Source organism: Labrus mixtus, chromosome 15, assembly GCF_963584025.1.
Source record: "Labrus mixtus chromosome 15, fLabMix1.1, whole genome shotgun sequence".
Taxonomy (NCBI): Eukaryota; Metazoa; Chordata; class Actinopteri; order Labriformes; family Labridae; genus Labrus; species Labrus mixtus.
Genome location: NC_083626.1, coordinates 9,341,956 through 9,368,715, shown reverse-complemented (window position 1 = coordinate 9,368,715; position 26,760 = coordinate 9,341,956). Strand labels below are relative to the sequence as shown.

Genomic DNA, 26,760 nt, shown 5'->3' with positions numbered 1-26,760 from the left:
TACACTGAAGACGACGTGTTGTGTTCAGAAGAGAGCTCAGAGACTCCAAAGACCAAATCCATCACATATCAGAGAAAAAACAGCAAAATGAAGACCCTCGTTTGCGTGTCAGTTTTCGTCACGGTTTTGTTCCAAACATCCTGCACTGTAACGGTGACGGTAAGTGTCGTAGCATTTACAGAATATCCACATGTCAGTGTTTTCTGTTAGGTACTCGATCCAGGAGTGACCCAGGGTTTGTCTTTTAAAACAGATGATGTATCATAGCAGCCCAACACAGTGTAGCTCGCTGTTAAAGTTCCCATATTATGCTTTTTCTGATTTTATATGCTCTTTAGTGTGTTTTCCATGTGTCCTGTGCATGTTTAGGCACTTTGTCTTTGTGCAAAAATTCAAAGTCCGCGGAAACGCGGCTTCTCCTACCTCCTTCTGTTAGCTGTAGCATTAGCTGCATGTAACGCTCGGTTCTAGCCCCCCTCGATAAAAATTTGTCAGTGCGGCGTCATTGTCAGTGTGAGATCACTGATCTAAGTCCATTGGCTCGTTGTGGCAAGCCCAGCAGCTCGGAAATTTCCAAGACGCGTGCTGAGCAACTGACCAATAACAACAGAGCGGATCGGCAGACCAATCAGAGCAAACTTGGCCCACGTGGGGTCTAACAGTGTGGGCTCAACAGAGCGTAGCTGACGGACTCAGAGCGTAGAGGGAGCAAGGAGGAGCAGTACATGAAAACAGACACTTTTTTCGAACTTTAGCTATTGTGAACGTACAAAAGTAGGAACATAGATTAAATATACGAACCCCAAAAAGGGCATAATATGGGCTCTTTAATTAAGTTCAACGTTCAAGAAGAACGGGACACAGTAAACAAAAGGGACCCTTTAGGGTTGGATCGGTACCCTTGGATCCCCAACAGATTGGTGCCAAAAAAGTAGGATGGTACGGATCCCTTATTTTGGTACCATTCCCAATTTTTGACGGTGGAAACCCCAATAAATGGTTACCATACCTTGGTGGAAACAGGGATTAAGATACTGAACTGGGTCACTGTTCTGACTTTGGCTGCAGGTACCAGGAAGTCCAACAGGTTTCTCAGGTGTATCCCAGTTCCCCATTTACAACACACACATGTTCCTTTAGTTACAGACTAATAAGTTGCTTAATGAGTAGTTAATCATTCACAGAGTGTTGTATTACAGGGGAGAAAGTTCTCCCAGCTCTACATTTTACTCCAAACTTTTCAAGTTCTCTTTGTCATCGGGTGGCAAATAATCAACGGACCAATTTGTCTGGCTGTTTTCTGTGAAAGATTACAGAAACATTGCGACCAAAAATCAAATTATGTGTGACTAAAACTGTTGACGTTATACAATACGACTTGATAGAGGAACGTTCCCTGTTTATATCAATTATAAAACCTTTGCATTTTTCAAGTTAAAGTCATAAATTATTCTAAAAAAACATGCATGTTCCTGATAAGTGAAACGCAGACGTTTAAGATGAGACTGTTGAAAATGTCTTCAGTAATGCAGCGACTGAATCAGGAACAGTAGTATCATAAATCTGGTTTATTTTGTTTTTGTTTCTTTAGGTTTTATTTTGAAATCTTTGAAATAAAGCTTAAACAAAAGACGAAGGAGAATTAGATGAGTTTCTTTTTCTTTATGCGACACCCTTTTCCAACAGATTGGTTATAAATGGAGTCTTCACAGAAAGCTAGATGATATTGGTTGGGTTATGTCTTCTTATATATTTTGTCATTTTTTAAATGTTTGAAACAAAAAAAGGAACAGATACCTGCAGATGTTGGTGACAGTTGTAGGTGATGTTTGTCCTCTGCTGATCACTCGTCTTACTTTGTAGGAAGGAGACTTTCACTTCTCTCTGGAGGCGGTGAAAGCTCTCGGGGCTCTGATGAGCGCAGAAGAGGACTCATCTAAACAGGAAGTGAAGCAGGTGGAGGTCGAAACAGCGGCCGTGTGCTCTCACCCCGATCTGCCCGAAGACTTCAAACCTCTGTGTCTGAGGGAGGATGCAGGAGCGGCTCTGGCTCGACTCGGTAAGATCGGTCATCAAATATCTGAGTTAAACATGCACGCCTTGTTCTGTGAAAGCATAGAGGCACATCTTTCCACAATGTCTATATGGTATTTCATTAAAGGTCACATATTATGTAAACTACATTTTACACATGTTTCTCTAACACTCATGTGTGTCCCTCGTCTGTCTACAATTTTCTTGTTTCCCAGTAAAATTACATTTTATAGAGGAGTTGGTTGTCTCTCAAATGCAAGGTTGTTGGTACGATCCCAAGCATCTGCAGCCACATGTCCGATGTGTCCTTGGGCAAGACGCTTAACCCCAAGTTGTTCCCGCTCAGAGGTACAGCTTGTCAATGGCTGACAAACTTTAAACCACAGCATAGATACAGTTTGCATCAAGGGGAACGCCCACAAAACGTCACATCCGGTTTGCGCTGAGGGGGAAAACAAACCGCTAGATACAAAGCTAAAGTGCTGCTGTGTGCCCTTCGTCCCTACAAATCCATTGAAGTATCAAAATCTAAGGTTTCATATTTTACCCAACCGAAGCACAGAGCCCAGTAGGAGAAATTTGGGGCGAGCGGACGAGCTTAGTCGCTAGTGAGATCCAAAACTCAAACGTGTATGTCTGTAGTCAGCACTGCATTTGGGAACGACACTTTGGTCCGTTTAGTTAGATCTTTCGTCCAGTCTTTTAAAACGTATCGGACAAAAACTCCATCCTCTTCTGTTCAGTTTATTAATATATATATGTCTTTGTCAAATGACAGTAATAAATCCATATGGGACATGACAGCTTGTCTGGGAGTGAGAAAAGGCTGGATCGAGAGGCCCCCAATTATTTTTTTTACCAGGGCCCCAACAGACACTAGAATCGCCCCTGCTCCCACTACCTCGGCGATGGTGTGTGAATGTGTATGAATGGGATGAGTTACTCCTGATGGACTCTTTACACAGTAGCCAATATCATCAGTGTGTAAATGTGTAGGTGTGACCTGAGGTGTAGAAACGCTTTGAGTAGTCAAAAGACTAGAAAAGAAATATACAAGCTCAAGTCCATTAACCGTTCACCTTTTATTTCTCTTCCAGCTGCAATTGCTTCTGACGTTGACCCCTGCGAGATCTGTGAATCTGTCGCCTGTACTGGTTGCTGAAAGGAAGCCTGGTGTCCTAAAACGACGTCTCTTAAATCCAAAAAGTCATGTTTAAAATGAAAAGAAAGTGGCATTGATTTCTTACATGACATGCCCATTGATTATGTTGTGTTTCATATGTGTTCTGAACTTTGTGAGCTGAAAGCATGCGGTCAAATTTTTGTACATCTGGTTAAAATGTTTAAATATTTTTATATTACCTTTTTAATGATATCTCAATAAAGTGTTTGAAAAATTGGGAAAGGTTTCTAATTCTTGTGTTGTGTATTTCAAAGAGGAGACGCGGTGGCGCTTCACATTTGTGTTTTTGTGATTGATCATCCGGTGAAAGTGGAATAACAGCTGATGTAGCAACAATTTAATTGAATTGTATAAAATATGTAAAGGAATATCAGGAAGGAGAGAGACAAATGTAAGTTTGGTTTATTTTATTATTATTTTTTCACATTTGATTGAATTTGTAAAAGAACATGAGGAGGGAGAGAGACACAAATGTGAGGTTTTAAATGTATTTTCATTTAATTTCTTTCTTAATTTAAATATATTAATTACATTTTTTTATTTATTTATTTATTAATTAACTGTGGGAGAACCGAAGCGCTCGGAGTAAACCCAATCCCTCCCCCCTCACAGTGGGGCCTGCAGGATCTCCTCACAGCAGTGGGCTCAGGTCTTGATGTGTACCTTCAGCTCGTTGCTGTGAGGTGGACCCTGAGGTCCCTCTGTGGTCCTGCAGGGACCTGAAGTCCAGCTTGAACTCTCTGTGCTCCTAGCCAAAGTGAGGCTGGTAGCATTGTACATTTGCATCGGCCATGATGACAGCGAATATGAGGAGACATCTGAAGGTGTACACGAATGGCTTGGCCATGGTGTTGCACGCATTCTTGAAGAACTGCTTAACCTTGCTGCTCTGTTTTGGTTTTAACAGGCGCTTCTTTAGAGCTTCAACAATCTAGATGATGGCGGGCCGCTGCTGAAGCATCATGCCGCTCCACACCGCCTTTTCATCAACGCCCGTCTTGAGTTCTTTGTGCAGCTTCTTGAACGTCTTTTTCATATTGTCTGTGCTGAAATCGAAAATCATTTCAGAGTATTTCATCTTTACCCAGAGCAGCTCCGATGGTGCTGCTGTGATGGTGGATTGGTAGGTGTCACTGGACGGATGGACCAGAGTCTTTTTAAGAATCTGATCCACCAGCCCAGTAACCATAACCTCACAGGTTAGCCTGTCCCATATGTGTCCTTCAGTCTCCTCAGCTTCATCCCTTAATGCTGTAGTCTCTTTTCCACGACTCCCCCGATCATCATCAGAGCGGTGGTGGCGGGGCAGCTCCTCCTTTCATGCAGCTGTATCTGCTCGTTTAGCCAGTTCCACAACAGCTTCATGAAGAAGTCGACCTTGGCACGGATGAAACCCATCATTGAGACGTTTAGTTTTTTGTCCGGTGATAGCTGGAAGAATATGAATTCAGTCAGGTGCTTCTCTGTTGGCTCGTACTCCCCATTGGTGATGTCTCTGGCCATTCTTTTATAAATGCACATCACATTATTGTCCTTCTCATCCTCTCTGATCAGATCCTCCACAATCCAATCCACGCCGTCAATTAACAGCTTCATGGATGCTTTGTCCTTTTTGGGAAGTGATTTGGCAAACTTGTTCCTCAGTTTTGCAAAAAAGTTAAGGATAGATTCTTTAATGAATTTATGCGCAAAGAAGGTCTTAATTCTCCTCATGACCTTCTGCCACAAGGCTGTTTCCTTCGATCCGACTGATCCACAGTCCCTGCTGGTTGTCTCAAGTGGGAAATCCCTCTCCATAGCTTCAACAATGTCAGAAGCTGCCTTGTTTAAATCCTGCTTAGTGTTGTTCTCGAGCATGGCGAATTCTTCATCTGAGAAGAGAGCTTCAGCCTCAAAAACCTGGATTTCCCCCATCATTTCCTTCAGGATCATCTTCACTTCTTCAGTGCTAAATAGACCCTCCTTAGAGGAATACTCGGGCTCATCATCGTCCGTCAGGGGAGTCATCAGTGTCAGATCTGATTCGTCTTCAGCCAGCTCCTCCTCCTCCTCTGCCATGAGTTTACGCAAGAGACTTGACTCGGGCTGAACTGTCATAAGATTGGGCTTAAATGGCATAAACTTATGAAGAACTGTCATAAGATTTTGAGACATTTTTTTCAGTCTCCCCATGAATTTCTTGGAGGCCTGTGGTTCTTTTCCTTCCCTGACCCAGTCAGAGTTCATCCTCTCTGTGACTTCTTTCACAACGAGCTCGGTCACCTCGTCTAGGCTCCGGCAGTGGATCTCCTCATTGAACCCAATCGCCTCTGCAAGAGTCAGAGAAATAGTGTCGCCCAGACAGTCTTGAATTTGCCTCCTTGTAATGCTCTTCTGAGAGCTACTGGACCCTGAGGAGCATCTGGATGATTTTGGAGGACTCTGTTGAGAGTCCTTCCTCTCCAAGGCCATGAAAATGTGTTTTGCTAAAGTTACCACGATATCAACACACAAGGTCCTGACTGACGCTTGGTGCTCATGTTGTAGGAGCCGTCCTCCAGACTGACCCACTGATCAAAAGTGAGCCTATCTAGGAAGATGTCCACGACAGGACGGAGAGCCTCGGTCGTCAGCGTCGGGAATGTCTGCACCGTGCTCTGATTGGCGTTTGGGCTCTGCATTGTTTTGATTCGCTGTGTCTTCAAAGAGTAACTAAACCCTAAAACCACCTCTGTGTTTGAGTATTAAGTAGTGTTATGGATCAATTCAAGTCCAAATCAAGTGTTTACAGTGAGAAGGTAGACTCAGAGGGCAGAACAAACACCTAGCTGTGGGAGTGTCACTCACCTGGGGGAGGGGTCACTGCCCTTTGTGATGTCATGAAGGGTAAATCTCCAAACAGCCTGTTTGAGCACACATTTTCTGAAAAGTGGAGCAGGCAAAATACAGAGAGGATGGACTTTTCTCATCATTGGGGGGTTTGTAGAGACACATGTTAGAGTTAGAGGAACATGATGAAGTGTGTTTTTTATGATATGTGACCTTAAAGTTGCCCAGCTTTTTTTTGCTCCATGTCCTTACTTTGATATATTAATATGAAGTCTGTGCATGTACATGTTTTTCTTACATCAACTGATTTTAAAGCTTTTGATTAAGAGCACTAAAGACATCTCTTCTTTATTAACTTGCAGTGTTTTTTAATGTATATATATTGTATTTTTTATACACATACAGATTTGAATCAATATATTATAATGATTTAAAAATGATAAACAGTTTAGTGAGTAAGAGGTCTGACGGTCATCGAGTAGTTTTTCTAAACGCTACTAGATGGTGTCAACCATACATAGAATATTTCATCTTCTGATCATTTTCTGAGCTTTGTAACAAGAAGAGAATAAAACTATATAATCAATCTCATAATGAATCACCATGGCACTGGAAAGAGTTGTTCAAGTAGGATAATATTGACATATCATCTCTGTGATCCTCAGAGTGTAAAGACGAGTGTTTTATACAGATAATAAAGAGCACTTCCCTTTTCCCCCCGACAACAACTTTAAGATATAAGAAGGCATTAATGAGTGCAGTGTGTGTGCAGGCGTCTGATGGTGGCTACATCTTTTGTCCATAAATGTATTTAATTTACCAGCAAACTAGAAATCAGGACCCTGGAAAGTACCAGCACCACGAGTAGAGCCGTGCAGCCCGGACATTCAGGACCAAGGACAGCGGTAGATAACGTCATACTTAACCACTTCTGCCAACACCTGCGCTCAAAAAACTTCTCTTTGTGTGTGTGTTTTAAAAACAGATTTCTGAGAAGCTTTGAATAGTAAAGAGAAAGATAAATCCCAAAGTAAGAGAGAGAGTTCAGTTCAAACCAGAGGCAGAGGTTTAGTGTGACTCAAACCTCAACATAACATCAGGAAGGTTAAAAGACAAATGCAACTTTTTAAATCTGTTTTGATTTTATTTCATTTATTGATAAATTATTTTTTATCACATTGAATTTGTGAAGAAATTTTTCTATTCTATTTTTCATTTCTAATTGAATTATTTTGGCCGAATTGAATTAACTGTGGGAGAACCGAAGTGCTCGGAGTAAACCCACTTCCCCCCCCCTCTGTGGTCCTGCAGGGACCTGAAGTCCTGCATCTCATCCAGCTTGAACTCTCTGTGCTCCTAGCCAAAGTGAGGCTGGTAGCACAGAGAGTAAGAGGGACATGAGGCGGGACTTCAGGCCCCAGTGTGCCACCCACGCACCCTTGTATTGTCCATGATGACTCCTTTAGCAACATCTGAAGGTGTACACGAACGGCTTGGCCATTATCTTGCACGCGTTCTCGAAGAACTGCTTAACCTTGCTGCTCTGTTTTGGTATTAACAGTTGCATCTCCAGATTCATAACAATGTACATGATGAGGGCCTCCTCCTGAAGCACCATGCGCCACCACAGCATCTCTTCACCAATTTCCTTCTTGAGTTTTTTGTGCAGCTTCTTGAACGTCTTTTTCATATTGTCTGTGCTGAAATCGAAAATCATTTCAGAGTATTTGATCCTTACCCAGAGCAGCTCCGTCATTGCTGTGATGGTGGATTGGTAGGTGTCACTGGACGGATGGACCAGAGTCTTTTTAAGAATCTGATCCACCAGCCCAGTCACCATAACCTCACAGGTTAGCCTGTCCCATATGTGTCCTTCAGTCTCCTCAGCTTCATCCCTTAATGCTGTAGTCTGACTCTTTTCCACGACTCCCCCGATCATCATCAGAGCGGTGGTGGCGGGGCAGCTCCTCCTTTCATGCAGCTGTATCTGCTCGTTTAGCCAGTTCCACAACAGCTTCATGAAGAAGTCGACCTTGGCACGGATGAAACCCATCATTGAGACGTTTAGTTTTTTGTCCGGTGATAGCTGGAAGAATATGAATTCAGTCAGGTGCTTCTCTGTTGGCTCGTACTCCCCATTGGTGATGTCTCTGGCCATTCTTTTATAAATGCACATCACATTATTGTCCTTCTCATCCTCTCTGATCAGATCCTCCACAATCCAATCCACGCCATCAATTAACAGCTTCATGGATGCTTTGTCCTTTTTGGGAAGTGATTTGGCAAACTTGTTCCTCAGTTTTGCAAAAAAGTTAAGGATAGATTCTTTAATGAATTTATGCGCAAAGAAGGTCTTAATTCTCCTCATGACCTTCTGCCACAAGGCTGTTTCCTTCGATCCGACTGATCCACAGTCCCTGCTGGTTGTCTCAAGTGGGAAATCCCTCTCCATAGCTTCAACAATGTCAGAAGCTGCCTTGTTTAAATCCTGCTTAGTGTTGTTCTCGAGCATGGCGAATTCTTCATCTGAGAAGACAGCTTCAGCCTCAAAAACCTGGATTTCCCCTGCCATTTCCTTCAGGATCATCTTCACTTCTTCAGTGCTAAATAGACCCTCCTTAGAGGAATACTCGGGCTCATCATCGTCCGTCAGGGGAGTCATCAGTGTCAGATCTGATTCGTCTTCAGCCAGCTCCTCCTCCTCCTCTGCCATGAGTTTACGCAAGAGACTTGACTCGGGCTGAACTGTCATAAGATTGGGCTTAAATGGCATAAACTTATGAAGAACTGTCATAAGATTTTGAGACATTTTTTTCAGTCTCCCCATGAATTTCTTGGAGGCCTGTGGTTCTTTTCCTTCCCTGACCCAGTCAGAGTTCATCCTCTCTGTGACTTCTTTCACAACGAGCTCGGTCACCTCGTCTAGGCTCCGGCAGTGGATCTCCTCATTGAACCCAATCGCCTCCGCAAGAGTCAGAGAAATAGTGTCGCCCAGACAGTCTTGAATTTGCCTCCTTGTAATGCTCTTCTGAGAGCTACTGGACCCTGAGGCGCATCTGGATGATTTTGGAGGACTCTGTTGAGAGTCCTTCCTCTCCAAGGCCATGAAAATGTGTTTTGCTAAAGTTTCCACGATATCAACACACAAGGTCCTGACTGACGCTTTGGTGCTCATGTTGTAGGAGCCGTCCTCCAGACTGACCCACTGATCAAAAGTGAGCCTATCTAGGAAGATGTCCACGACAGGACGGAGATCCTCGATCATCAGCGCCGGGAATGTCTGCTCCGTGCTCTGATTGGCGTTTGGGCTCTGCATTGTTTTGATTCGCTGTGTCTTCAAAGAGTAACTAAACCCTAAAACCACCTCTGTGTTTGAGTATTAAGTAGTGTTATGGATCAATTCAAGTCCAAATCTTGCAATCTTCCAATCTAAAATGTCAAATGTAAAACGATTATGATGACCGACCGGCACTAAACTACCCGTGTGGTTATTAAAGTCTCTCCTATCCAGCTGCTGCGACGCATCAAGACGACTTCACTCTCTGAGCTGACCCTACTAAGATCTGGTGCCTTTGATCTCTGATGTCATCGCGTGATGTCACAAAGATTCCAACCACTCATCATGGCCGAAATAACATTTTGAATCAAAACAAATCCAAACGGTTACAGAGCCGGAGTGAAAAGAAATAACGGTTGCCGGGCAACCCAAACATTCTGTTGCTGCTGAGTTTTTACACTGGAGTTTAGACGGACAGCTGCTGTGATTTATGTACATTCATCTTTATATTTCAATTCATCAGTGAAAGGAGAGTCTGTTGTTTTCATGCTGTCGTAATACTGCTGCCCACTATCAGGGCTGCGATTATTTAATCTGTGAGGAGGTTTGTAATCAGAGGGAAACGTCTTCATTTATTCATACTTTATTCAGATCTCACAGGATTCTTCAAGAGAACTCCCTCTGTCTCTTAACCTTTTTTTTTCTTCTTTTAATTAATTTAAAGGTCACATATTCTCCTCCTCTTCAACCAGTTTAAATAAATCTCAGAGCTCCTCAAAACATGTGCGTGAAGTTTCTTGCTCTAAATCCACTCTGGTCCTGTATTTGATCATGTCTATAAACCCCTCTATTTCAGCCCTGCTCAGAACAGGCTGTTTCTGTACCTTTAAATATGTAAATGAGCGGGGGCTGACCACGCCCCCTCTCTGGAAGGGCTTGGGTGTGCTCGGTGCTTTCTCGCTCCATGTCCTATTGTTTACGGTGAGAAGGTAGACTCAGAGGGCAGAACAAACACCTAGCTGTGGGAGTGTCACCCACCTGGGGGAGGGGTCACTGCCCTTTGTGATGTCATGAAGGGTAAATCTCCAAACAGCCTGTTTGAGCACACATTTTCTGAAAAGTGGAGCAGGCAAAATACAGAGAGGATGGACTTTTCTCATCATTGGGGGGTTTGTAGAGACACATGTTAGAGTTAGAGGAACATGATGAAGTGTGTTTTTTATGATATGTGACCTTAAAGTTGCCCAGCTTTTTTTGTCCATGTCCTTACTTTGATATATTAATATGAAGTCTGTGCATGTACATGTTTTTCTTACATCAACTGATTTTAAAGCTTTTGATTAAGAGCACTAAAGACATCTCTTCTTTATTAACTTGCAGTGTTTTTTAATGTATATATATTGTATTTTTTATACACATACAGATTTGAATCAATATATTATAATGATTTAAAAATGATAAACAGTTTAGTGAGTTAGAGGTCTGACGGTCATCGAGTAGTTTTTCTAAACGCCACTAGATGGTGTCAACCATACATACAATATTTCATCTTCTGATCATTTTCTGAGCTTTGTAACAAAAAGAGAATAAAACTATATAATCAATCTCATAATGAATCACCATGGCACTGGAAAGAGTTGTTCAAGTAGGATAATATTGACATATCATCTCTGTGATCCTCAGAGTGTAAAGACGAGTGTTTTATACAGATAATAAAGAGCACTTCCCTTTTCCCACTGACAACAACTTTAAGATATAAGAAGGCATTAATGAGTGCAGTGTGTGTGCAGGCGTCTGATGGTGGCTACATCTTTTGTCCATAAATGTATTTAATTTACCAGCAAACTAGAAATCAGGACCCTGGAAAGTACCAGCACCACGAGTAGAGCCGTGCAGCCCGGACATTCAGGACCAAGGACAGCGGTGGATAACGTCATACTTAACCACTTCTGCCAACACCTGCGCTCAAAAAACTTCTCTTTGTGTGTGTGTTTTAAAAACAGATTTCTGAGAAGCTTTGAATAGTAAAGAGAAAGATAGAGCCCAAAGTAAGAGAGAGAGTTCAGTTCAAACCAGAGGCAGAGGTTTAGTGTGACTCAAACCTCAACATAACATCAGGAAGGTTAAAAGACAAATGCAACTTTTTAAATCTGTTTTGATTTTATTTCATTTATTGATCAATTATTTTTTATCACATTGAATTTGTGAAGAAATTTTTCTATTCTATTTTTCATTTCTAATTGAATTATTTTGGCCGAATTGAATTAACTGTGGGAGAACCGAAGTGCTCGGAGTAAACCCACTTCCCCCCCCTCTGTGGTCCTGCAGGGACCTGAAGTCTTGCATCTCATCCAGCTTGAACTCTCTGTGCTCCTAGCCAAAGTGAGGCTGGTAGCACAGAGAGTAAGAGGGACATGAGGCGGGACTTCAGGCCCCAGTGTGCCACCCACACACCCTTGTATTGTCCATGATGACTCCTTTAGCAACATCTGAAGGTGTACACGAACGGCTTGGCCATTATCTTGCACGCGTTCTCGAAGAACTGCTTAACCTTGCTGCTCTGTTTTGGTATTAACAGTTGCATCTCCAGATTCATAACAATGTACATGATGAGGGCCTCCTCCTGAAGCACCATGCGCCACCACAGCATCTCTTCATCAATTTCCTTCTTGAGTTCTTTGTGCAGCTTCTTGAACGTCTTTTTCATATTGTCTGTGCTGAAATCGAAAATAATTTCAGACTATTTAATCTTTACCCAGAGCAGCTCCGTCATTGCTGTGATGGTGGATTGGTAGGTGTCACTGGACGGATGGACCAGAGTCTTTTTAAGAATCTGATCCACCAGCCCAGTCACCATAACCTCACAGATTAGCCTGTCCCATATGTGTCCTTCAGTCTCCTCAGCTTCATCCCTTAATGTTGTAGTCTGACTCTTTTCCACGACTCCCTCAATCATCATCAGAGCGGTGGTGGCGGGGCAGCTCCTCCTTTCATGCAGCTGTATCTGCTCGTTTAGCCAGTTCCACAACAGCTTCATGAAGGAGTCGACCTTGGCACGGATGAAAACCATCATTGAGACGTTTTGTTTTTTGTCCGGTGATAGCTGGAAGAATATGAATTCAGTCAGGTGCTTCTCTGTTAGCTCGTACTCCCCGTTGGTGATGTCTCTGGCCATTCTTTTATAAATGCACATCACATTATTGTCCTTCTCATCCTCTCTGATCAGATCCTCCACAATCCAATCCACGCCATCAATTAACAGCTTCATGGATGCTTTGTCCTTTTTGGGAAGTGATTTGGCAAACTTGTTCCTCAGTTTTGCAAAAAAGTTAAGGATAGATTCTTTAATGAATTTATGCACAAAGAAGGTCTTAATTCTCCTCGTGACCTTCTGCCACAAGGCTGTTTCCTTAGATCCGACTGATCCACAGTCCCTGCTGGTTGTCTCAAGTGGGAAATCCCTCTCCATAGCTTCAGCGATGTCAGAAGCTGCCTTGCTTAAATCCTGCTTAGTGTTGTTCTCGAGCATGGCGAATTCTTCATCTGAGAAGAGAGCTTCAGCCTCAAAAACCTGGATTTCCCCCGCCATTTCCTTCAGGATCATCTTCACTTCTTCAGTGCTAAATAGACCCTCCTTAGAGGAATACTCGGGCTCATCATCGTCTGTCAGGGGAGTCATCAGTGTCAGATCTGATTCGTCTTCAGCCAGCTCCTCCTCCTCCTCTGCCATGAGTTAACTCGAGAGACTTGACTCGGGCTGAACTGTCATAAGATTGGGCTTAAATGGCATAAACTTATGAAGAACTGTCATAAGATTTTGAGACATTTTTTTCAGTCTCCCCATGAATTTCTTGGAGGCCTGCGGTTCTTTTCCCTCCCTGACCCAGTCAGAGTTCATCCTCTCTGTGACTTCTTTCACAACGAGCTCGGTCACCTCGTCTATGCTCCGGCAGTGGATCTCCTCATTGACACCAATCGCCTCCGCAAGAGTCAGAGAAATAGTGTCGCCCAGACAGTCTTGAATTTGCCTCCTTGTAATGCTCTTCTGAGAGCTACTGGACCCTGAGGAGCATCTGGATGATTTTGGAGGACTCTGTTGAGAGTCCTTCCTCTCCAAGGCCATGAAAATGTGTTTTGCTAAAGTTACCACGATATCAACACACAAGGTCCTGACTGACGCTTTGGTGCTCATGTTGTAGGAGCCGTCCTCCAGACTGACCCACTGATCAAAAGTGAGCCTATCTAGGAAGATGTCCACGACAGGACGGAGATCCTCGATCATCAGCGCCGGGAATGTCTGCTCCGTGCTCTGATTGGCGTTTGGGCTCTGCATTGTTTTGATTCGCTGTGTCTTCAAAGAGTAACTAAACCCTAAAACCACCTCTGTGTTTGAGTATTAAGTAGTGTTATGGATCAATTCAAGTCCAAATCAAGTGTTTACAGTGAGAAGGTAGACTCAGAGGGCAGAACAAACACCTAGCTGTGGGAGTGTCACCCACCTGGGGGAGGGGTCACTGCCCTTTGTGATGTCATGAAGGGTAAATCTCCAAACAGCCTGTTTGAGCACACATTTTCTGAAAAGTGGAGCAGGCAAAATACAGAGAGGATGGACTTTTCTCATCATTGGGGGGTTTGTAGAGACACATGTTAGAGTTAGAGGAACATGATGAAGTGTGTTTTTTATGATATGTGACCTTAAAGTTGCCCAGCTTTTTTTTGCTCCATGTCCTTACTTTGATATATTAATATGAAGTCTGTGCATGTACATGTTTTTCTTACATCAACTGATTTTAAAGCTTTTGATTAAGAGCACTAAAGACATCTCTTCTTTATTAACTTGCAGTGTTTTTTAATGTATATATATTGTATTTTTTATACACATACAGATTTGAATCAATATATTATAATGATTTAAAAATGATAAACAGTTTAGTGAGTTAGAAGTCTGACGGTCATCGAGTAGTTTTTCTAAACGCCACTAGATGGTGTCAACCATACATACAATATTTCATCTTCTGATCATTTTCTGAGCTTTGTAACAAGAAGAGAATAAAACTATATAATCAATCTCATAATGAATCACCATGGCACTGGAAAGAGTTGTTCAAGTAGGATAATATTGACATATCATCTCTGTGATCCTCAGAGTGTAAAGACGAGTGTTTTATACAGATAATAAAGAGCACTTCCCTTTTCCCCCCGACAACAACTTTAAGATATAAGAAGGCATTAATGAGCGCAGTGTGTGTGCAGGCGTCTGATGGCGGCTACATCTTTTGTCCATAAATGTATTTAATTTACCAGCAAACTAGAAATCAGGACCCTGGAAAGTACCAGCACCACGAGTAGAGTCGTGCAGCCCGGACATTCAGGACCAAGGACAGCGGTGGATAACGTCATACTTAACCACTTCTGCCAACACCTGCGCTCAAAAAACTTCTCTTTGTGTGTGTGTTTTAAAAACAGATTTCTGAGAAGCTTTGAATAGTAAAGAGAAAGATAAATCCCAAAGTAAGAGAGAGAGTTCAGTTCAAACTAGAGGCAGAGGTTTAGTGTGACTCAAACCTCAACATAACATCAGGAAGGTTAAAAGACAAATGCAACTTTTTAAATCTGTTTTGATTTTATTTCATTTATTGATCAATTATTTTTTATCACATTGAATTTGTGAAGAAATTTTTCTATTCTATTTTTCATTTCTAATTGAATTATTTTGGCCGAATTGAACTAACTGTGGGAGAACCGAAGTGCTCGGAGTAAACCCACTTCCCCCCCCCCCTCTGTGGTCCTGCAGGGACCTGAAGTCCTGCATCTCATCCAGCTTGAACTCTCTGTGCTCCTAGCCAAAGTGAGGCTGGTAGCACAGAGAGTAAGAGGGACATGAGGCGGGACTTCAGGCCCCAGTGTGCCACCCACGCACCCTTGTATTGTCCATGATGACTCCTTTAGCAACATCTGAAGGTGTACACGAACGGCTTGGCCATTATCTTGCACGCGTTCTCGAAGAACTGCTTAACCTTGCTGCTCTGTTTTGGTATTAACAGTTGCATCTCCAGATTCATAACAATGTACATGATGAGGGCCTCCTCCTGAAGCACCATGCGCCACCACAGCATCTCTTCACCAATTTCCTTCTTGAGTTTTTTGTGCAGCTTCTTGAACGTCTTTTTCATATTGTCTGTGCTGAAATCGAAAATCATTTCAGAGTATTTGATCCTTACCCAGAGCAGCTCCGTCATTGCTGTGATGGTGGATTGGTAGGTGTCACTGGACGGATGGACCAGAGTCTTTTTAAGAATCTGATCCACCAGCCCAGTCACCATAACCTCACAGGTTAGCCTGTCCCATATGTGTCCTTCAGTCTCCTCAGCTTCATCCCTTAATGCTGTAGTCTGACTCTTTTCCACGACTCCCCCGATCATCATCAGAGCGGTGGTGGCGGGGCAGCTCCTCCTTTCATGCAGCTGTATCTGCTCGTTTAGCCAGTTCCACAACAGCTTCATGAAGAAGTCGACCTTGGCACGGATGAAACCCATCATTGAGACGTTTAGTTTTTTGTCCGGTGATAGCTGGAAGAATATGAATTCAGTCAGGTGCTTCTCTGTTGGCTCGTACTCCCCATTGGTGATGTCTCTGGCCATTCTTTTATAAATGCACATCACATTATTGTCCTTCTCATCCTCTCTGATCAGATCCTCCACAATCCAATCCACGCCATCAATTAACAGCTTCATGGATGCTTTGTCCTTTTTGGGAAGTGATTTGGCAAACTTGTTCCTCAGTTTTGCAAAAAAGTTAAGGATAGATTCTTTAATGAATTTATGCGCAAAGAAGGTCTTAATTCTCCTCATGACCTTCTGCCACAAGGCTGTTTCCTTCGATCCGACTGATCCACAGTCCCTGCTGGTTGTCTCAAGTGGGAAATCCCTCTCCATAGCTTCAACAATGTCAGAAGCTGCCTTGTTTAAATCCTGCTTAGTGTTGTTCTCGAGCATGGCGAATTCTTCATCTGAGAAGACAGCTTCAGCCTCAAAAACCTGGATTTCCCCTGCCATTTCCTTCAGGATCATCTTCACTTCTTCAGTGCTAAATAGACCCTCCTTAGAGGAATACTCGGGCTCATCATCGTCCGTCAGGGGAGTCATCAGTGTCAGATCTGATTCGTCTTCAGCCAGCTCCTCCTCCTCCTCTGCCATGAGTTTACGCAAGAGACTTGACTCGGGCTGAACTGTCATAAGATTGGGCTTAAATGGCATAAACTTATGAAGAACTGTCATAAGATTTTGAGACATTTTTTTCAGTCTCCCCATGAATTTCTTGGAGGCCTGCGGTTCTTTTCCTTCCCTGACCCAGTCAGAGTTCATCCTCTCTGTGACTTCTTTCACAACGAGCTCGGTCACCTCGTCTAGGCTCCGGCAGTGGATCTCCTCATTGAACCCAATCGCCTCCGCAAGAGTCAGAGAAATAATGTCGCCCAGAGAGTCTTGAATTTGCCTCCTTGTAATGCTCTTCTGAGAGCTACTGGACCCTGAGGAGCATCTGGATGATTTTGGAGGACTCTGTTGAGAGTCCTTCCTCTCCAAGGCCATGAAAATGTGTTTTGCTAAAGTTTCCACGATATCAACACACAAGGTCCTGACTGACGCTTTGGTGCTCATGTTGTAGGAGCCGTCCTCCAGACTGACCCACTGATCAAAAGTGAGCCTATCTAGGAAGATGTCCACGACAGGACGGAGATCCTCGATCGTCAGCGCCGGGAATGTCTGCTCCGTGCTCTGATTGGCGTTTGGGCTCTGCATTGTTTTGATTCGCTGTGTCTTCAAAGAGTAACTAAACCCTAAAACCACCTCTGTGTTTGAGTATTAAGTAGTGTTATGGATCAATTCAAGTCCAAATCTTGCAATCTTCCAATCTAAAATGTCAAATGTAAAACGATTATGATGACCGACCGGCACTAAACTACCCGTGTGGTTATTAAAGTCTCTCCTATCCAGCTGCTGCGACGCATCAAGACGACTTCACTCTCTGAGCTGACCCTACTAAGATCTGGTGCCTTTGATCTCTGATGTCATCGCGTGATGTCACAAAGATTCCAACCACTCATCATGGCCGAAATAACATTTTGAATCAAAACAAATCCAAACGGTTACAGAGCCGGAGTGAAAAGAAATAACGGTTGCCGGGCAACCCAAACATTCTGTTGCTGCTGAGTTTTTACACTGGAGTTTAGACGGACAGCTGCTGTGATTTATGTACATTCATCTTTATATTTCAATTCATCAGTGAAAGGAGAGTCTGTTGTTTTCATGCTGTCGTAATACTGCTGCCCACTATCAGGGCTGCGATTATTTAATCTGTGAGGAGGTTTGTAATCAGAGGGAAACGTCTTCATTTATTCATACTTTATTCAGATCTCACAGGATTCTTCAAGAGAACTCCCTCTGTCTCTTAACCTTTTTTTTTCTTCTTTTAATTAATTTAAAGGTCACATATTCTCCTCCTCTTCAACCAGTTTAAATAAATCTCAGAGCTCCTCAAAACATGTGCGTGAAGTTTCTTGCTCTAAATCCACTCTGGTCCTGTATTTGATCATGTCTATAAACCCCTCTATTTCAGCCCTGCTCAGAACAGGCTGTTTCTGTACCTTTAAATATGTAAATGAGCGGGGGGCTGACCACGCCCCCTCTCTGGAAGGGCTTGGGTGTGCTCGGTGCTTTCTCGCTCCATGTCCTATTGTTTACGGTGAGAAGGTAGACTCAGAGGGCAGAACAAACACCTAGCTGTGGGAGTGTCACCCACCTGGGGGAGGGGTCACTGCCCTTTGTGATGTCATGAAGGGTAAATCTCCAAACAGCCTGTTTGAGCACACATTTTCTGAAAAGTGGAGCAGGCAAAATACAGAGAGGATGGACTTTTCTCATCATTGGGGGGTTTGTAGAGACACATGTTAGAGTTAGAGGAACATGATGAAGTGTGTTTTTTATGATATGTGACCTTAAAGTTGCCCAGCTTTTTTTTGCTCCATGTCCTTACTTTGATATATTAATATGAAGTCTGTGCATGTACATGTTTTTCTTACATCAACTGATTTTAAAGCTTTTGATTAAGAGCACTAAAGACATCTCTTCTTTATTAACTTGCAGTGTTTTTTAATGTATATATATTGTATTTTTTATACACATACAGATTTGAATCAATATATTATAATGATTTAAAAATGATAAACAGTTTAGTGAGTTAGAAGTCTGACGGTCATCGAGTAGTTTTTCTAAACGCCACTAGATGGTGTCAACCATACATACAATATTTCATCTTCTGATCATTTTCTGAGCTTTGTAACAAGAAGAGAATAAAACTATATAATCAATCTCATAATGAATCACCATGGCACTGGAAAGAGTTGTTCAAGTAGGATAATATTGACATATCATCTCTGTGATCCTCAGAGTGTAAAGACGAGTGTTTTATACAGATAATAAAGAGCACTTCCCTTTTCCCACTGACAACAACTTTAAGATATAAGAAGGCATTAATGAGCGCAGTGTGTGTGCAGGCGTCTGATGGCGGCTACATCTTTTGTCCATAAATGTATTTAATTTACCAGCAAACTAGAAATCAGGACCCTGGAAAGTACCAGCACCACGAGTAGAGCCGTGCAGCCCGGACATTCAGGACCAAGGACAGCGGTGGATAACGTCATACTTAACCACTTCTGCCAACACCTGCGCTCAAAAAACTTCTCTTTGTGTGTGTGTTTTAAAAACAGATTTCTGAGAAGCTTTGAATAGTAAAGAGAAAGATAAATCCCAAAGTAAGAGAGAGAGTTCAGTTCAAACCAGAGGCAGAGGTTTAGTGTGACTCAAACCTCAACATAACATCAGGAAGGTTAAAAGACAAATGCAACTTTTTAAATCTGTTTTGATTTTATTTCATTTATTGATCAATTATTTTTTATCACATTGAATTTGTGAAGAAATTTTTCTATTCTATTTTTCATTTCTAATTGAATTATTTTGGCCGAATTGAATTAACTGTGGGAGAACCGAAGTGCTCGGAGTAAACCCACTTCCCCCCCCTCTGTGGTCCTGCAGGAACCTGAAGTCCTGCATCTCATCCAGCTTGAACTCTCTGTGCTCCTAGCCAAAGTGAGGCTGGTAGCACAGAGAGTAAGAGGGACATGAGGCGGGACTTCAGGCCCCAGTGTGCCACCCACGCACCCTTGTATTGTCCATGATGACTCCTTTAGCAACATCTGAAGGTGTACACGAACGGCTTGGCCATTATCTTGCACGCGTTCTCGAAGAACTGCTTAACCTTGCTGCTCTGTTTTGGTATTAACAGTTGCATCTCCAGATTCATAACAATGTACATGATGAGGGCCTCCTCCTGAAGCACCATGCGCCACCACAGCATCTCTTCACCAATTTCCTTCTTGAGTTTTTTGTGCAGCTTCTTGAACGTCTTTTTCATATTGTCTGTGCTGAAATCGAAAATCATTTCAGAGTATTTGATCCTTACCCAGAGCAGCTCCGTCATTGCTGTGATGGTGGATTGGTAGGTGTCACTGGACGGATGGACCAGAGTCTTTTTAAGAATCTGATCCACCAGCCCAGTCACCATAACCTCACAGGTTAGCCTGTCCCATATGTGTCCTTCAGTCTCCTCAGCTTCATCCCTTAATGCTGTAGTCTGACTCTTTTCCACGACTCCCCCGATCATCATCAGAGCGGTGATGGCGGGGCAGCTCCTCCTTTCATGCAGCTGTATCTGCTCGTTTAGCCAGTTCCACAACAGCTTCATGAAGAAGTCGACCTTGGCACGGATGAAACCCATCATTGAGACGTTTAGTTTTTTGTCCGGTGATAGCTGGAAGAATATGAATTCAGTCAGGTGCTTCTCTGTTGGCTCGTACTCCCCATTGGTGATGTCTCTGGCCATTCTTTTATAAATGCACATCACATTATTGTCCTTCTCATCCTCTCTGATCAGATCCTCCACAATCCAATCCACGCCGTCAATTAACAGCTTCATGGATGCTTTGTCCTTTTTGGGAAGTGATTTGGCAAACTTGTTCCTCAGTTTTGCAAAAAAGTTAAGGATAGATTCTTTAATGAATTTATGCGCAAAGAAGGTCTTAATTCTCCTCATGACCTTCTGCCACAAGGCTGTTTCCTTCGATCCGACTGATCCACAGTCCCTGCTGGTTGTCTCAAGTGGGAAATCCCTCTCCATAGCTTCAACAATGTCAGAAGCTGCCTTGTTTAAATCCTGCTTAGTGTTGTTCTCGAGCATGGCGAATTCTTCATCTGAGAAGACAGCTTCAGCCTCAAAAACCTGGATTTCCCCTGCCATTTCCTTCAGGATCATCTTCACTTCTTCAGTGCTAAATAGACCCTCCTTAGAGGAATACTCGGGCTCATCATCGTCCGTCAGGGGAGTCATCAGTGTCAGATCTGATTCGTCTTCAGCCAGCTCCTCCTCCTCCTCTGCCATGAGTTTACGCAAGAGACTTGACTCGGGCTGAACTGTCATAAGATTGGGCTTAAATGGCATAAACTTATGAAGAACTGTCATAAGATTTTGAGACATTTTTTTCAGTCTCCCCATGAATTTCTTGGAGGCCTGCGGTTCTTTTCCTTCCCTGACCCAGTCAGAGTTCATCCTCTCTGTGACTTCTTTCACAACGAGCTCGGTCACCTCGTCTAGGCTCCGGCAGTGGATCTCCTCATTGAACCCAATCGCCTCCGCAAGAGTCAGAGAAATAGTGTCGCCCAGACAGTCTTGAATTTGCCTCCTTGTAATGCTCTTCTGAGAGCTACTGGACCCTGAGGAGCATCTGGATGATTTTGGAGGACTCTGTTGAGAGTCCTTCCTCTCCAAGGCCATGAAAATGTGTTTTGCTAAAGTTTCCACGATATCAACACACAAGGTCCTGACTGACGCTTTGGTGCTCATGTTGTAGGAGCCGTCCTCCAGACTGACCCACTGATCAAAAGTGAGCCTATCTAGGAAGATGTCCACGACAGGACGGAGATCCTCGATCGTCAGCGCCGGGAATGTCTGCTCCGTGCTCTGATTGGCGTTTGGGCTCTGCATTGTTTTGATTCGCTGTGTCTTCAAAGAGTAACTAAACCCTAAAACCACCTCTGTGTTTGAGTATTAAGTAGTGTTATGGATCAATTCAAGTCCAAATCTTGCAATCTTCCAATCTAAAATGTCAAATGTAAAACGATTATGATGACCGACCGGCACTAAACTACCCGTGTGGTTATTAAAGTCTCTCCTATCCAGCTGCTGCGACGCATCAAGACGACTTCACTCTCTGAGCTGACCCTACTAAGATCTGGTGCCTTTGATCTCTGATGTCATCGCGTGATGTCACAAAGATTCCAACCACTCATCATGGCCGAAATAACATTTTGAATCAAAACAAATCCAAACGGTTACAGAGCCGGAGTGAAAAGAAATAACGGTTGCCGGGCAACCCAAACATTCTGTTGCTGCTGAGTTTTTACACTGGAGTTTAGACGGACAGCTGCTGTGATTTATGTACATTCATCTTTATATTTCAATTCATCAGTGAAAGGAGAGTCTGTTGTTTTCATGCTGTCGTAATACTGCTGCCCACTATCAGGGCTGCGATTATTTAATCTGTGAGGAGGTTTGTAATCAGAGGGAAACGTCTTCATTTATTCATACTTTATTCAGATCTCACAGGATTCTTCAAGAGAACTCCCTCTGTCTCTTAACCTTTTTTTTTCTTCTTTTGGTTAATTTAAAGGTCACATATTCTCCTCCTCTTCAACCAGTTTAAATAAATCTCAGAGCTCCTCAAAACATGTGTGTGAAGTTTCTTGCTCTAAATCCACTCTGGTCCTGTATTTGATCATGTATATAAACCCCTCTATTTCAGCCCTGCTCAGAACAGGCTGTTTCTGTACCTTTAAATATGTAAATGAGCAGGGGGCTGACCACGCCCCCTCTCTGGAAGGGCTTGGGTGTGCTCGGTGCTTTCTCGCTCCATGTCCTATTGTTTACGGTGAGAAGGTAGACTCAGAGGGCAGAACAAACACCTAGCTGTGGGAGTGTCACCCACCTGGGGGAGGGGTCACTGCCCTTTGTGATGTCATGAAGGGTAAATCTCCAAACAGCCTGTTTGAGCACACATTTTCTGAAAAGTGGAGCAGGCAAAATACAGAGAGGATGGACTTTTCTCATCATTGGGGGGTTTGTAGAGACACATGTTAGAGTTAGAGGAACATGATGAAGTGTGTTTTTTATGATATGTGACCTTAAAGTTGCCCAGCTTTTTTTTGCTCCATGTCCTTACTTTGATATATTAATATGAAGTCTGTGCATGTACATGTTTTTCTTACATCAACTGATTTTAAAGCTTTTGATTAAGAGCACTAAAGACATCTCTTCTTTATTAACTTGCAGTGTTTTTTAATGTATATATATTGTATTTTTTATACACATACAGATTTGAATCAATATATTATAATGATTTAAAAATGATAAACAGTTTAGTGAGTTAGAGGTCTGACGGTCATCGAGTAGTTTTTCTAAACGCCACTAGATGGTGTCAACCATACATACAATATTTCATCTTCTGATCATTTTCTGAGCTTTGTAACAAGAAGAGAATAAAACTATATAATCAATCTCATAATGAATCACCATGGCACTGGAAAGAGTTGTTCAAGTAGGATAATATTGACATATCATCTCTGTGATCCTCAGAGTGTAAAGACGAGTGTTTTATACAGATAATAAAGAGCACTTCCCTTTTCCCACTGACAACAACTTTAAGATATAAGAAGGCATTAATGAGCGCAGTGTGTGTGCAGGCGTCTGATGGCGGCTACATCTTTTGTCCATAAATGTATTTCATTTACCAGCAAACTAGAAATCAGGACCCTGGAAAGTACCAGCACCACGAGTAGAGCCGTGCAGCCCGGACATTCAGGACCAAGGACAGCGGTGGATAACGTCATACTTAACCACTTCTGCCAACACCTGCGCTCAAAAAACTTCTCTTTGTGTGTGTGTTTTAAAAACAGATTTCTGAGAAGCTTTGAATAGTAAAGAGAAAGATAAATCCCAAAGTAAGAGAGAGAGTTCAGTTCAAACCAGAGGCAGAGGTTTAGTGTGACTCAAACCTCAACATAACATCAGGAAGGTTAAAAGACAAATGCAACTTTTTAAATCTGTTTTGATTTTATTTCATTTATTGATAAATTATTTTTTATCACATTGAATTTGTGAAGAAATTTTTCTATTCTATTTTTCATTTCTAATTGAATTATTTTGGCCGAATTGAATTAACTGTGGGAGAACCGAAGTGCTCGGAGTAAACCCACTTCCCCCCCCCTCTGTGGTCCTGCAGGGACCTGAAGTCCTGCATCTCATCCAGCTTGAACTCTCTGTGCTCCTAGCCAAAGTGAGGCTGGTAGCACAGAGAGTAAGAGGGACATGAGGCGGGACTTCAGGCCCCAGTGTGCCACCCACGCACCCTTGTATTGTCCATGATGACTCCTTTAGCAACATCTGAAGGTGTACACGAACGGCTTGGCCATTATCTTGCACGCGTTCTCGAAGAACTGCTTAACCTTGCTGCTCTGTTTTGGTATTAACAGTTGCATCTCCAGATTCATAACAATGTACATGATGAGGGCCTCCTCCTGAAGCACCATGCGCCACCACAGCATCTCTTCACCAATTTCCTTCTTGAGTTTTTTGTGCAGCTTCTTGAACGTCTTTTTCATATTGTCTGTGCTGAAATCGAAAATCATTTCAGAGTATTTGATCCTTACCCAGAGCAGCTCCGTCATTGCTGTGATGGTGGATTGGTAGGTGTCACTGGACGGATGGACCAGAGTCTTTTTAAGAATCTGATCCACCAGCCCAGTCACCATAACCTCACAGGTTAGCCTGTCCCATGTGTGTCCTTCAGTCTCCTCAGCTTCATCCCTTAATGCTGTAGTCTGACTCTTTTCCACGACTCCCCCGATCATCATCAGAGCGGTGGTGGCGGGGCAGCTCCTCCTTTCATGCAGCTGTATCTGCTCGTTTAGCCAGTTCCACAACAGCTTCATGAAGAAGTCGACCTTGGCACGGATGAAACCCATCATTGAGACGTTTAGTTTTTTGTCCGGTGATAGCTGGAAGAATATGAATTCAGTCAGGTGCTTCTCTGTTGGCTCGTACTCCCCATTGGTGATGTCTCTGGCCATTCTTTTATAAATGCACATCACATTATTGTCCTTCTCATCCTCTCTGATCAGATCCTCCACAATCCAATCCACGCCGTCAATTAACAGCTTCATGGATGCTTTGTCCTTTTTGGGAAGTGATTTGGCAAACTTGTTCCTCAGTTTTGCAAAAAAGTTAAGGATAGATTCTTTAATGAATTTATGCGCAAAGAAGGTCTTAATTCTCCTCATGACCTTCTGCCACAAGGCTGTTTCCTTCGATCCGACTGATCCACAGTCCCTGCTGGTTGTCTCAAGTGGGAAATCCCTCTCCATAGCTTCAACAATGTCAGAAGCTGCCTTGTTTAAATCCTGCTTAGTGTTGTTCTCGAGCATGGCGAATTCTTCATCTGAGAAGACAGCTTCAGCCTCAAAAACCTGGATTTCCCCTGCCATTTCCTTCAGGATCATCTTCACTTCTTCAGTGCTAAATAGACCCTCCTTAGAGGAATACTCGGGCTCATCATCGTCCGTCAGGGGAGTCATCAGTGTCAGATCTGATTCGTCTTCAGCCAGCTCCTCCTCCTCCTCTGCCATGAGTTTACGCAAGAGACTTGACTCGGGCTGAACTGTCATAAGATTGGGCTTAAATGGCATAAACTTATGAAGAACTGTCATAAGATTTTGAGACATTTTTTTCAGTCTCCCCATGAATTTCTTGGAGGCCTGTGGTTCTTTTCCTTCCCTGACCCAGTCAGAGTTCATCCTCTCTGTGACTTCTTTCACAACGAGCTCGGTCACCTCGTCTAGGCTCCGGCAGTGGATCTCCTCATTGAACCCAATCGCCTCCGCAAGAGTCAGAGAAATAGTGTCGCCCAGACAGTCTTGAATTTGCCTCCTTGTAATGCTCTTCTGAGAGCTACTGGACCCTGAGGAGCATCTGGATGATTTTGGAGGACTCTGTTGAGAGTCCTTCCTCTCCAAGGCCATGAAAATGTGTTTTGCTAAAGTTTCCACGATATCAACACACAAGGTCCTGACTGACGCTTTGGTGCTCATGTTGTAGGAGCCGTCCTCCAGACTGACCCACTGATCAAAAGTGAGCCTATCTAGGAAGATGTCCACGACAGGACGGAGATCCTCGATCGTCAGCGCCGGGAATGTCTGCTCCGTGCTCTGATTGGCGTTTGGGCTCTGCATTGTTTTGATTCGCTGTGTCTTCAAAGAGTAACTAAACCCTAAAACCACCTCTGTGTTTGAGTATTAAGTAGTGTTATGGATCAATTCAAGTCCAAATCTTGCAATCTTCCAATCTAAAATGTCAAATGTAAAACGATTATGATGACCGACCGGCACTAAACTACCCGTGTGGTTATTAAAGTCTCTCCTATCCAGCTGCTGCGACGCATCAAGACGACTTCACTCTCTGAGCTGACCCTACTAAGATCTGGTGCCTTTGATCTCTGATGTCATCGCGTGATGTCACAAAGATTCCAACCACTCATCATGGCCGAAATAACATTTTGAATCAAAACAAATCCAAACGGTTACAGAGCCGGAGTGAAAAGAAATAACGGTTGCCGGGCAACCCAAACATTCTGTTGCTGCTGAGTTTTTACACTGGAGTTTAGACGGACAGCTGCTGTGATTTATGTACATTCATCTTTATATTTCAATTCATCAGTGAAAGGAGAGTCTGTTGTTTTCATGCTGTCGTAATACTGCTGCCCACTATCAGGGCTGCGATTATTTAATCTGTGAGGAGGTTTGTAATCAGAGGGAAACGTCTTCATTTATTCATACTTTATTCAGATCTCACAGGATTCTTCAAGAGAACTCCCTCTGTCTCTTAACCTTTTTTTTTCTTCTTTTGGTTAATTTAAAGGTCACATATTCTCCTCCTCTTCAACCAGTTTAAATAAATCTCAGAGCTCCTCAAAACATGTGTGTGAAGTTTCTTGCTCTAAATCCACTCTGGTCCTGTATTTGATCATGTATATAAACCCCTCTATTTCAGCCCTGCTCAGAACAGGCTGTTTCTGTACCTTTAAATATGTAAATGAGCAGGGGGCTGACCACGCCCCCTCTCTGGAAGGGCTTGGGTGTGCTCGGTGCTTTCTCGCTCCATGTCCTATTGTTTACGGTGAGAAGGTAGACTCAGAGGGCAGAACAAACACCTAGCTGTGGGAGTGTCACCCACCTGGGGGAGGGGTCACTGCCCTTTGTGATGTCATGAAGGGTAAATCTCCAAACAGCCTGTTTGA

General features: G+C 43.1%; 1 protein-coding gene across 1 annotated transcript; it reads left to right on the top strand.

The window, feature by feature from the left end:
• Positions 1-3,439, top strand: LOC132989774 (guanylin-like). Its single transcript, XM_061057611.1, has 3 exons — positions 1-159; positions 1,864-2,059; positions 3,132-3,439. Exons 1-3 carry the CDS (start codon positions 88-90, stop codon positions 3,194-3,196), a joined length of 333 nt encoding a protein of 110 aa, XP_060913594.1. The 5' UTR covers positions 1-87; the 3' UTR covers positions 3,197-3,439.
• Positions 3,440-26,760: the final 23,321 nt, after the last annotated feature.

Excerpts from the sequence above, each read along its gene's own strand:
- LOC132989774 (XM_061057611.1), top strand. The coding sequence starts at position 88 with ATGAAGACCCTCGTTTGCGTGTCAGTTTTCGTCACGGTTTTGTTCCAA. Across the intron at positions 160-1,863 it reads CCTGCACTGTAACGGTGACG|GAAGGAGACTTTCACTTCTC; the intron begins GTAAGTGTCGTA and ends CTTACTTTGTAG. Across the intron at positions 2,060-3,131 it reads AGCGGCTCTGGCTCGACTCG|CTGCAATTGCTTCTGACGTT; the intron begins GTAAGATCGGTC and ends TTTCTCTTCCAG.